At 37.2% G+C, this 13,055-nt stretch overlaps 2 protein-coding genes across 2 annotated transcripts in view; one reads left to right on the forward strand and one right to left on the reverse strand.

Annotated features, from left to right (window-relative positions):
• The window catches only part of LOC150102602 (putative glutamate receptor), a 55,224-nt gene extending 46,798 nt beyond the window's left edge, over window positions 1-8,426 (forward strand). Inside the window, exon 11 of the mRNA XM_090398710.1 lies at window positions 8,148-8,426. Coding sequence (XP_090254836.1) covers window positions 8,148-8,426 — 279 coding nt within the window. The remainder of the gene's footprint in view (window positions 1-8,147) is intronic.
• The window catches only part of Sec23 (transport protein Sec23), a 410,761-nt gene that overhangs the window by 343,302 nt on the left and 54,404 nt on the right, over window positions 1-13,055 (reverse strand). The window lies entirely within an intron of this gene.

A 13,055-nucleotide genomic window follows, 5' to 3' on the forward strand; every position in this document is an offset into this window, starting at 1 on the left:
ACGTTCATATTTTTAACGGGATCTATGTAAAAGGTGAGCTTTTGACCAAAGGATGTTGTGTTTAGTTTCAATCCCGTGCTGAGCCAATCCAGATTTTTTAGGTTTGTTGTGATGAATGGAGGATTGATGTTCTTGGATTCCTTTTTCAAGAGAACATCCAATTTGTCCAAAATAGGAGAGATCACAGTTGCAGGGAATTTTATAAACTCCAGGAAGAGACATAGTTGAGCGTCTGTCTTTAGGAGAAGGAAAATGGGAAGATAATTTGTTAATAGGTGAATACGTAGCTGTTAACTCATATTTCTTCAGAATCCTTGCGATAGGTTCTGAAATCCCGGAGATGTATGGAATTGGAACTCGACGTATTGAATCTTTGTTGTTTTGTTTGTTTTGTGGTGGATTATAAGAATCGAGAAGATGTTAAGTACTCTTTTCGGAAAAGCCATTGAGTTTCATGTGTTGTTGGATAGTAGAAAGTTCTTTCTGTAGAAAATTAGAAGTAGAACAATTAGCTTTGGCTCTTCTGATTAGACATTTTATGATTCATTTTAAAATCTATTGTTAGTATTCTACCGTGTATTTTTTTAAACCTGTTCTTGTAGTGCCACTGAAGATGGTCTGCTATTTCCAGACCGAAATATCTGGTTAATTAAATATCTTTCTTCTGTTTACGTGCTTATATTATTCATAATCATATATCATAAATGAATTATACCAAGCCATGTGGTCCACAAAGCTGACTTCCCACTTGAATGCTAGAAATATAGATAAGATCTGATCACAAATTTTTCATTATTATTATTATAATACTGGCTCCTCCAAGGAATCTAGGACTCATCATTCACAGAAGATTTGCTCATAACAACCACTGAACCCATTCGACATATTCGCTACACGCCCCGAGAAGAATCCGGACCTCACATCCTTATTCAGTTTCAAGGAATAACCGGATAACCGAGTTTCTTCCCATCTACAATAAGCTGTAAAATCTTCTTTGTATCTATACTATAAAAAACCAACCTAATAACTTATAGATTTCTATTACATCTCCTATTTTCCAATCATTACTCACTCTAACAACCACATTCCCTGTCTAACCTCATATGTACACAGGTCGGAATATAGGTCAGTTGTCTCCTCCATCTCTTCTGAATCCTGGTGACCATATCTCAGCAGAGTAATAAAGATGTGGTCTTAATAAAGCCTTGTACAGAAGAAAATTAGCTTCTTTACGCCTACAAGCGGGGCCATACTTACACTTCTCGAGGCGGGCGGGGCCCAAGCGCTAGAGTGCTCCAGGATACCACCTCATTGTTTGGCGCCCTTAAATTGGCCCTAATTTTTCGGGACCCAGCTACAGCCTCGTGCGCCTGTGCATAACTATGGCCCTACCTACAAGTTAGTATTCTCTTCGGAATTATACTTAATCATCTTAGTAGCGTGGTCCCTAAACTTTAACCGTCTTTCTACCATCATCCTCAAATCTCTAACTTCACTGACTACTTCTAGCAAACTACCATTAAAACACTCTGTCTGCAATGTCCTCATTACAAAAAGGAAAACCATGCACTCAAAAACACTGAAATTATAATTCACTGTAATTTGCCCAAAGAACCACTTAGTTCAGATCATCCTGAAAGGATTCTGCGTTTTCGCTGGAAATGACCCCTGTCACCTTTTCATCATCGGCAAGTAAATGTACACAACTGTCCAGTTTCCAACATTATTAATATACAAGTTAAACAACAATGGCCTGAGTGTAGAATCTCTGGGCTTTCCTTTACACTCAGTGCTTCCATATATATTACTCTGATACTTGTTACTCAATCTATCAGAAGCCTATTTTGCATACCAATCCCTTTTACTTTGTATAAATAACCTTCCATTTGGAAACCTGTCAAATGCTTTGGAAATCCAAAAGTTGGTATAGCCATTCCCTTTATACAACTCTGAAGCAATTCTGTTATAATGTGTGCAAATTGCTAAAGCAAGACCTAACCTTTCACAAAGCATGCTGTCCTGTAGACAGGATTAAGGTGCTATCCATCCCCTTATGAATGGGAATCCAATCCAATTAGCTTCTTCGACACAACTATTCCAGAGACACAAGCCTTGATTAATCTAGAATTGGTTACCTCTCTCTCTCTTTCTCTTAGCGCCACTCTTGTATATTGGATTATCTAGGTTTCTTTACACTCGTTAGGAACGGTAGTCGCATTGACAAGTTGAACAACCAGGTCAGAGGCAATTCTCTTGTTAATTCCCTTGAACATTCCTTCAAGGGAATTAACACGAAGGGGGATTGCAACAATTCCCCCTTCGTCATTTCATCAAGTTCCACCTCAGCATCTTGACAGCTAATGAGACTGTCTGTAATTTATATACCTTACTAAAATTATTGCTTAACAACTCTACTCTTTCTAAAGCAACTTACATTGTCCTACCTTTCACATTCACTAAGGTTATTTTTAAGGCTATTCTTCATTTTATTGCCACATAATGAAAAAAAAATTTTTTCTCGGATTTCCCTTGAACTGTACGGCTGACTGCTTTTCATAGTCTGACTTCGTCTTCCTCATATGGCTGTCATTTATCTAGCTTGTTTTATAACGCACCTGGACTAGTCATCGCCATTTTTCAAGTACCGGATTCACACCACGTTTTTAAGCAGCTCCTCCTGATTCAAAAGTCTTATTCATCCACTTATCTCCTACTTAGCCAACATAGTAAGCTGAGTGGTAAACGTGCCAACTCTCCAATCAGTAGGCTGCCAGTTTGAATTCAGAGGTAAACATGAATGTTTGGGATTGTCTTTAGATGAGATGGGTTTAATCAACTAGTGTGAGGCCACTTCTCCGCGTACTGGAGACCAGAAGTAGACTGACACAGTCAGTTTCGTGTTTGTACTGCAGACAGTTTCTGGATTATGTAAAACATGAATAAAATTGAAAAGTGGTTAAAAAAAATCGGTGCACCCGTCGTACTTATGTGTTGTATGTTTACAGCCTTTTGCGAGTGACAAAAATGTGATTTATTCTCATGTTAGCAGAGCAATAGGTACTCTAAATGATAAGGCATTGTAACAATTATTAAGACATCAACTTTAATGTCTAATCAGGAAAACAATTTAAACTGTTTTAAGTGCACACATTCAAAGACGTGTGTGGGTTGGTGTGGAAGTGCTTTAACACTTTCATTGCCAAGCTGAAAATTGGAATTTCGTGTGGTGGCCAAAATTTTTTTATTTTTTTATTTAGTTAGCGACGTCCACGCGATAACGCGTAATCGGCCATTTGGTGAGAACTCGCATCGCGCGATATCGCGTGATTGGCAATGAACGTGTTAAACAACAAGTGCAAACGTCCGATCCTCACATGACTATGAAAACCAACTACGTTTGCATTAAGTTGCTTAAAAATCGGTAAGGCGCAACAGACACGAGTGAAGATACAGGAGGCGATGAGATTTACTGCTTCATTCCCCAGTCTAGACGGGGTCTAGTTGAATCTATGTCGGGAAGTCGCCGCTAGATGAATTCGTAATGTGTAGTGTTCGTGCAAGCTCCAGATAAGATAAGTATCATTTTCAGTTATCGATACAAATTACTTAATATTGTGTAGTTTTGTTTTGTTTGCCTTGCGTATTTTAGTGCGTCTATTTTTGGTGTGTTATAACGTATAATTTGACAAACCACGTTGAAATAAGTATGGCACCTGTGCGAAGGAAAATGGCGGCCAGTAATGAAGGTTCGCCATCGTTATCAAAGAACGGTAGCATAAAAGAAATGAGTCCGTGTACTAGCTGTGAAATGTAAGCTTTGCGGAGTGCGGTCGGAGTGTGGTTAGATGATAATAAAGGATTGAATGTGTGTAGAAAATGTAGGGAGAATGAGGAATTGAAGTGTATTTCGAATCGTGAGTGTGATATTTTTGTCAACCTTCAGAATGAAGGAAATAGGGATATGACAAGAAACGGCAAGGTTGTACATGAAAATTGTGAGAGTGTGAATGTAGAAAGTGTGAATGATAGTATAAATGGTTTCTCAGAGAACAAAAAGATGAGATAGATGCATTGAGTGAGATCGCGTTGTTGAATAGTGCGATTGAAAGAGCAAAACAGCAGCTAGAGTGCATGAACAAAAGTAGACTGAATGAACCAACCAATAATAAAAGGTATGACAGGAAAAATAGACGTATGAATGTGAACATGAACAAAATGAAGGATAGAGTGCTGTATGGAGACTCGTTAGTACGAGGTGTGTTAGTAGAGGATTTGACAAAATCGTACCAACCTGGTGCGACCAAAAAGGACGTAACTGAGTCTATTAGAAAGCAAAAGGAAAGGGTGAAAGAAATGATTGTTGTGGCAGGTACGAATGATTTGAAAGGAGATAAAATGGAAATGATAGAAGACCTGAATGAATTGTTTGAGGTAGCAAAAGAAAAGAGTGAGAGAGTTAGAATGATTAGTCTTTTGCTACGGTATGACAGTGAAATGTTTAAAAGGAGGGCTATAATTGCGAATGACTTTATGCGTGGGTTATGTATGACGCGTGGTGTGGAATTTGTGGATGTGTGGAGTGAGTTTGATGGGCGAAAGGATCTATATAAGATGGATGGCTTGCATTTGAATGGTTACGGTGTAAGAAGACTTGAGAAAGTGTTGCTGAATGTAGTGGATGTGCAAATTCAGGGAAACTAGATTTGTTAAGGGGGGGGGGAGTAGAGATACAGTCCTTATGGAGGCAGTTGAATGTAAGAATGAATATAATATGCCAGAGCAAATAAGGACAACAAATCTGAGTGGGATAGTTAATATAAGGCATCAAGGTAGGGTTGGGGCTAATGGGGGTCTTAAATTCATGTACACTAATACTAGGAGTATTAGGAACAAGAAGGAAGAGTTTTTGGCCATGGTTGGCACTTCCAGACCACAGGTTATAGGTATTAGTGAAACATGGCTGACTATAGATGATATAACTAGTGGGATTGAATGTGATGGGTATAGTGTGTTCAGGAATGACAGAGAGAATAAAATGGGGGGAGGAGTATTGTTGATGATAGCTGATGAGCTCCAGCCAAGGAGAATAGAAGTTGAATTGCAGGATAGAGAAAAGAGCACATTTGAGGCCATTTGGTGTGAGATTGTGGCTAGCAGAACTAAATATACAATTGGGTGCTGCTATAGACCAGGTGATGGAAAAGATGGTGGTGACAGTATGCACAAGCAAATAGAAGAAATGGGTGGAAGAAGGGTGATTATTATGGGAGATTTCAACTATGGTCGCATTAATTGGAGTGAGGAGAGGACACACGGGAGGAAGGAACTGGATTTTATGCGGTTATTAAGGGATAACTATCTGCGACAGCATGTAATGGAAAATACTAGGGGTCAGAGAGTGCTTGACCTAGTAATTACATCTGAGGATTTGGCTGTAACAAATATGACCACATTGCCACCAATCGGTGAGAGTGATCATAGGGTCTTAACTTGGGAGGTGGCTAAAGGTGTAGAATTTTCAATTAAGACAGGGTACATGTGGAATTATCGGGCTGGAAAGTATGATAAGCTTAGGAGTTTGATTGGTTCAGTGCCATGGCATGTACAACTGCAAGGACTAGAAGTTGATAGTGCATGGGAGGTAGTTAAGAAGTGCTTGCATGAAGCAATGGCTGACTGTATACCTAGAGTCCGAATAATAAATCAAGTAGGGGTTAAATGGATGAATAACACCATTAAGCTTGAGTTGCAAAAAAAAACAACTATGGAGGGAATTTAAGGAGAAGGGTGACCGGCAGGCACATGAACGGTATAAAGCGCAGGCCAGAAGGGTGACGAGTGTGGTAAGAAAAGCAAAAAAGGATTACGAAAGAACATTGGCCATGCAGGCTAAAGATAATCCTAAACAGTTTTTTAGATATGTAGCAAGTAAAAGGAAAAATGTACATGGCAGATTGATTTTAAAGAATGCCGATGGTAGGGAGGTAACTGAATCAGTTGAGATAGTTGAGTTACTGAGTGAGCACTTTACAAAAGTATATCATCCAGGTGGTGACACTGCAGAAACGAATAAACCAGTAGATTATACGGGAATTGTGGTTAATGAAGTGGAGGTGAGTAGTCTATTGCATAACCTCAATGTCAATACATCTGTGGGATTGGATGGTATACCAGCTCGTGTTGTACGAGAAGCAGCTAAAGAATTGTCAGTACCCTTGACCATTTTGTTTAATTTGAGTCTCGGGTCTGGGTTAGTCCCGAGCGGGTGGAAAGAGGGGAAAATAGTTCCACTGCATAAAGGAGGTTCCAAGACTGCTGTTGTAAATTACCGACCGATTAGCATATCAGGAATCATTGTCAAGGTCTTAGAGAAATTAGTCAAGAAAAGAATACAGGATTGGATAGATGAAAATGGGATATTGTATGGGGGACAACATGGTTTTGTGAAGGGTAGATCATGCCTCAGTAACTTGCTCACGTTTTATAACACAGTGACGGCTGAACTGGATAGGGGTAATGGGTTTACAGTGATACTACTGGACCTTGCCAAGGCCTTTGATAGGATACCACATGGAACCCTAATCAGTAAACTGGAGCAGATGGGTATAGATATAGGGTTGGTGAGATGGATAAGAGGGTGGTTGAAGGAGAGATATCAAAGAGTGGTTTATTCAGGAGTGGAGTCTAAAAGACGTCTTGTGACTAGTGGAGTGCCACAGGGCTCTGTTCTTGGACCACTGCTTTTCAATTTGTTCATCAATGATATTGGAAAGGATCTGAGAGGAAGTGTTCACTTGTTTGCTGATGATGCAAAGTTGGGTAGAGCAATTGTGAGTGCATAGGATGTAAAAATTTTACAGGATGATTTGGATAGTTTGGAGGACTGGGCTAGGAAAAATGGATGTCAATTTAATGTGGAAAAGTGTAAGGTTATACACTTTGGGGTGAAAAGAATAGCAGCAGTATATCGCATTGGTGGAACCATACTTCAGGAGATTGATGAGGCCAGGGATTTGGGAGTGTTGGTGGATAGGGAATTGAAGTTTAGGGTGCACATTGCAAAAGTAACTAAAACAGCTCACCAAATCACTTAGCTTCTGAAAAATACTTTAACATGCAGAGACGAACAAGTTGTTGTTCCTCTGTATCGAGCCTTGATAAGACCCCATCTGGACTTCTGTGCCCAGCTATGGGCACCAGGGTTTCTTCGTGATGGGGAGGAAGTGGAGAGGGTCCAGAGACGAGTGACCAAGATGATAGCAGGTCTGTGGAATGAACCTTATGAGAATAGGTTGAAGATTTGTGGGTTGCAGAAATTGGGCGATAGGCGAAGGAGGGGTGATATGATTGAGACATTCAAATTACTGAAGGGTTTTTATAAGATTGATCCAGAAGATATTTTTGAAAATATGACTGGTGGTGGGAGGACTAGGGGCCATGCATGGAAGCTGGGCAAGAGCGTGGTTGACAAGGGTGTTAGAGCTAGGTTCTTTACTTGGAGAGTGGTAAATGAGTGGAATAAGCTTCCAGAGTCTGTTGTGGGTGCTACGACCGTGAATGAGTTCAAGGCAAGGTATGATAGATACTGTGTGAATGTTGAATAGTTGTTCTTGACATGTTAGGGCCTCCCTCGATGAGTCTGTCGACTCCTTGGAGTTTCCCGGAACGATAATAATAATAATAATAAAGTCACAAACAAAAAAAAGTTCCACAATGTCTAATATCATTTCTTCGGTCTTAAGTCCAGCCTACTTCATCATTTTTAGATATTCGTGGCAACGTAGAGTAGCAAAGTTTAAAAGTGCTCAACTACTTTAAATGTATTAGTAGAGAGAGAGAGAGAGAGAGAGAGAGAGAATACATCCCTATATGAAGTACGGTCGTAATGGTTTTGTGTGTTCTGTTGTATTAATTTAACATTATAACAATCGTGTTTCTTAATAATAATTTGCTATAGTAGTAACAAATGCTTTTTTTTTTTTTTTTTTTTTTTAAGGAATGGCTACTTATTTCACTATACAGTATTTCTCTTTTCGTTGTGCCTCTTATAAAAAAGTATTTGGCAAAATCTATGATACATTTTATATGAAGCGTGCTGTGTAAAGGAAGAAGAAAGAGGAAAGTATGAGTATTATATTTATTTCTAGGAAGCCCAGAATGAAGTGTTTGTACAGCTGAGGCGCATGTTAAAAACTTCACCCATGGGGTTCTTTGTATCTAGTACTGATGACATAGCCGATTCCGTTGCGACAGGATTCACAGTATATCTAGATGACACTATTTCCCTATCGGCAATCATTGATAGAGATTATCAGAAGCACAATATATGCAGGATTACCATTGCTCCTGAACTATTTGCTTCATTGGACGTAGCGATTGGTCTACGCAAAGGAAGCTCTTTACTAGAACCAATGAATGAAGCGTAAGTATTTTGATTATTCTTATTCCCTTTTTGTTGATTTACTAAATTACTTTTACTAAATTTATAAGCTTTGCCATTACAAGAAAAGCTAACTGAGTACATTTTTATTAATTTTTGGTTAACAAAAATCAAGAGTTTGTAAATTTCGGATTATCGGAAATGTCAAGTTCATGACTCGTGCAGTACCATCATTCCCTGCAATAAAGCAAAAGCGTTAACCTTTATTTTTACCAAAGAATCATAATATCGTTTGGATTTATTCCATCCATTTTTCGTTCGTGCGAGACGGGCTGATTTCCATAACTAAGGGATTTTACGCAATTAATGCAGCTGGCATGCCACTCATCTGCTGCCCCCTAAAGGCGAGTATTTAATGTCTGTAGATGTATTCACGGGACCGGTTTTAATATTTTCAGGGGGGAAAAGTTTCCGGGAGAAAAAAATCTTCCACTTCCATAAGAGGAGGGCTAACTCACCTTTGACTGAAAAGTTCTCATAAAGGTTCCTTGTGTCTTAGACATGATCTATGAAAACCAACTAAGCTATAACCATAAATCTTTGTTTCAATTAATCACAGAGCAAATATTTTTCATGCCTGAAAAAAAAAAAAAAATAGAATCTCCTAGAGATTATATTGAAAAGATAATGTTTATCCCATGCCATGTATCACTTCTAATCATTCAACTACAAGTCCTTATAACTTGAATGCCTTTGCGAGGGCGCGTATGTAAATATGTGTGGACACCTTACCGCCCAGTTAATTTTTAGAGCTCCATTATTATTATTTATCTATTTTTGTGGAAATCATCATCCTGCATCCATTCCTTCCACTTAATCTATTTGAGTGACTTTAGTTTGTCAAACGAGATATTTGAGTATTTTGTTAATTAATCTCAAAAAAACTCATATTTTTGCAATTAATTAAGTCTAATGAATAGCATAATAGTATATTGCTGTTAATATGAAATGAACTAATGAATATCTACTCGTTTTTTTTTTTTTTTTTTTTTAAGTGTTCTTCACTTATGGGAGAGCGGAATGTTGAGTCACTGGGAGAGAAATTATGCTGTAAAAAGAGAGGAGTGCCATGATATCGACACCACGTTAAAAGGAGGAAGTCGTAACGTTGGACTCAAAGATATACAAGGCGCATTTTACCTTCTCTGTCTCGGACTCGCTACCAGCACTATCATAATCACTGTGGAAATTGTCTGCAAAGGTTCGCCGAGGATAGAAGGAGAAAGGGGTACAACTCCTAAGGTGTGGTTAGTAGGAAAAAAGGATAGAAATTCGACTAACTCAACTTCAGTGAGAAGACGTCAAATGACATTCTGATCCCCCCCCCCCCACCCACTTTGATAATCTTACGCCATATCGAACAAACCATGCACATAAATTAACAAAATGCCATTATGAAAAGTAAATATATAAAAACTGAAAAATTACACAAAAAGATGGCATAATCGTAACGCAAAAACAATAAATGGTTTGTTTGCAAAGTAATCTTCTATCTATGCACATAATAAGAAGTAAGGCGTAAGGCAAATTAAAGACAATAAAGTCCGGATTACTTGAAAATTAGTAAAATAATCCACACAAAATTAATTAACAAATATAAGTTAAACAGGTAAACGAAATTGCTAAAAGTGTGATAAAACTCATTAAGGCTGAGAAAAATAACATGTCATCATAATATACTTAAATACGAAATGAATACTTTCAGGTTATGGCTTACATCATAGGTTAATTCCTCATCGTAAAATGATGAGGGAGATGCACATCGCTGAGTTCTGATAAACTTACTTATTTAGAACTAGCATACACTTACAAGGTTACCAAATTTAAACTTATATACTAAACTATAAAGCCAATAAATATGAAGGAATAAACAAACTAACATGTATTATAATGCAAACCAATAAGTAATGATATAATCACGTAATCACAAGAAAGATATTTATTTAACCAAATATTTCGGTCTGGAAATAGCAGACCATCGTCGGTGGTATTACAAGAACAGTTTAAAAAATATACAAGCTAGAATACTAACAATAGATCGTTGAAATTAGAACATGCCGCGTGATGTTATATCACTAAGTATGAAACGAAATATTTTGAAGTAGAAACATGATTGAATTTGCTATTAAAAAAAAAAAAAAAAAAAAAAAAAAAAAAAAAAAAAAAAAAATTAATGAGTAATCTTGATTAGGCTTTCCCAGATTTTTGATATAGATATGCAGTCATTACGATTCAGGTTGGGATGATGGAGCAAGGCCTCCACGCTTTCCTTGAACAAACGTTCGAACCTATAACGGGATCTATGTAAGAGGCGCGTTTTGGACCAAAGGATGCTGTGGTCAGTTTCAATCCCGTGTTGAGCCAGACCAGACTTTTCAGGTTTATTGTGAAGAATGGATGATTGATGTTCTTGGATTCTTTTTTCAAGAGAGCGTCCAGTCTGTCCAAAGTAAGAGAGATCACAGTTGCAAGGAATTTGATAAACTCCAGGAAGAGATAAAGTTGAGCGTTTGTCTTTAGGAGAAGGAAAATGAGAAGACAATTTGTTAATAGGAGAATACGTAGCTGTTAAATCATATTTCTTCAAAATTCTTGCGATAGGTTCTGAAATACCGGAGATATAAGGAATAGGTACTCGACGTACTGAATCTTTGTTGTTTTGTGGAGGATTATAAGATGTAAGAAGACGTTGAATACTTTTTTCAGAAAAGCCATTGAGTTTCATGTGTTGCTGGATAGTAGAAAGTTCTTTCTGTAGATAATCAAAAGTAGAACAATTAGTTTTGGCTCTTTTGATGAGACATTTTATAATTCCTGTTTTATGACATGGATGATGGGCTGATTCTTTCAGAATATAACGACCTGTGAATGTTGGTTTCCTGTATACTGTAGTTGTAAGAATATTTGAAGATGATCGGATGAGGAGAACGTCTAAAAAAGATAACTGGTTGTTTTCTTCTAATTCCATAGTAAACTTTATGCGATGATGTAAGGAATTAATACTGTTTAAAAAGGAAGATAAAGTGTTTATCAGTTTGGATAAAGACACAATTGAAAGACTTAAAACTCATTTTGCAAGACCTCCTAGATTTTATGGCCTTCCAAAAATCCATAAGATTGACTATCCTCTTCGTCCAATAGTAGATTGCATTGATTCTCCTACTTACCGTATAGCCAAATATCTAGCTAAATTACTGAAATCTTACATTGGCAACTCGAGTTCTTTTTTAAAAAACTCCTCAGATTTCTTAGAAAAATTAAAAGATGTCTCATTACAACCTACAGATCTTATGGTTAGTTTTGATATAGAATCTTTATACACCAATGTACCTCTTAAGGAAACTTTAAAACTACTTGCTGACATCTTTCCTCAAGATATTATAAAACTATTCGATTTCGTTATACATTCTGGTTATTTCATATGTCAAAACAAATTTTATAGCCAAGTAGAAGGAACAGCCATGGGAAGTCCTCTTTCTCCAGCTTTAGCCAACTTTTATTTGGAACATTTAGAAAAAGTCCTCTTCACATCTAGTTTCCCTCTACCATCTTTTTGGGTAAGATATATAGATGACATATTTGCTATTTGGCCTCACAGTAAAAACACTTTATCTTCCTTTTTAAACAGTATTAATTCCTTACATCATCGCATAAAGTTTACTATGGAATTAGAAGAAAACAACCAGTTATCTTTTTTAGACGTTCTCCTCATCCGATCATCTTCAAATATTCTTACAACTACAGTATACAGGAAACCAACATTCACAGGTCGTTATATTCTGAAAGAATCAGCCCATCATCCATGTCATAAAACAGGAATTATAAAATGTCTCATCAAAAGAGCCAAAACTAATTGTTCTACTTTTGATTATCTACAGAAAGAACTTTCTACTATCCAGCAACACATGAAACTCAATGGCTTTTCTGAAAAAAGTATTCAACGTCTTCTTACATCTTATAATCCTCCACAAAACAACAAAGATTCAGTACGTCGAGTACCTATTCCTTATATCTCCGGTATTTCAGAACCTATCGCAAGAATTTTGAAGAAATATGATTTAACAGCTACGTATTCTCCTATTAACAAATTGTCTTCTCATTTTCCTTCTCCTAAAGACAAACGCTCAACTTTATCTCTTCCTGGAGTTTATCAAATTCCTTGCAACTGTGATCTCTCTTACTTTGGACAGACTGGACGCTCTCTTGAAAAAAGAATCCAAGAACATCAATCATCCATTCTTCACAATAAACCTGAAAAGTCTGGTCTGGCTCAACACGGGATTGAAACTGACCACAGCATCCTTTGGTCCAAAACGCGCCTCTTACATAGATCCCGTTATAGGTTCGAACGTTTGTTCAAGGAAAGCGTGGAGGCCTTGCTCCATCATCCCAACCTGAATCGTAATGACTGCATATCTATATCAAAAATCTGGGAAAGCCTAATCAAGATTACTCATTAATTTTTTTTTTTTTTTTTTTTTTTTTTTTTTTTTTTTTTTTTTTTTTTTAATAGCAAATTCAATCATGTTTCTACTTCAAAATATTTCGTTTCATACTTAGTGATATAACATCACGCGGCATGTTCTAATTTCAACGATCTATTGTTAGTATTCTA

The sequence above is a fragment of the Typopeltis vanoorti genome, chromosome 10, assembly GCF_054136105.1.
Source record: "Typopeltis vanoorti isolate ZY-2024b chromosome 10, IOZ_Tvanoo_1.0, whole genome shotgun sequence".
Lineage (NCBI taxonomy): Eukaryota > Metazoa > Arthropoda > Arachnida > Uropygi > Thelyphonidae > Typopeltis > Typopeltis vanoorti.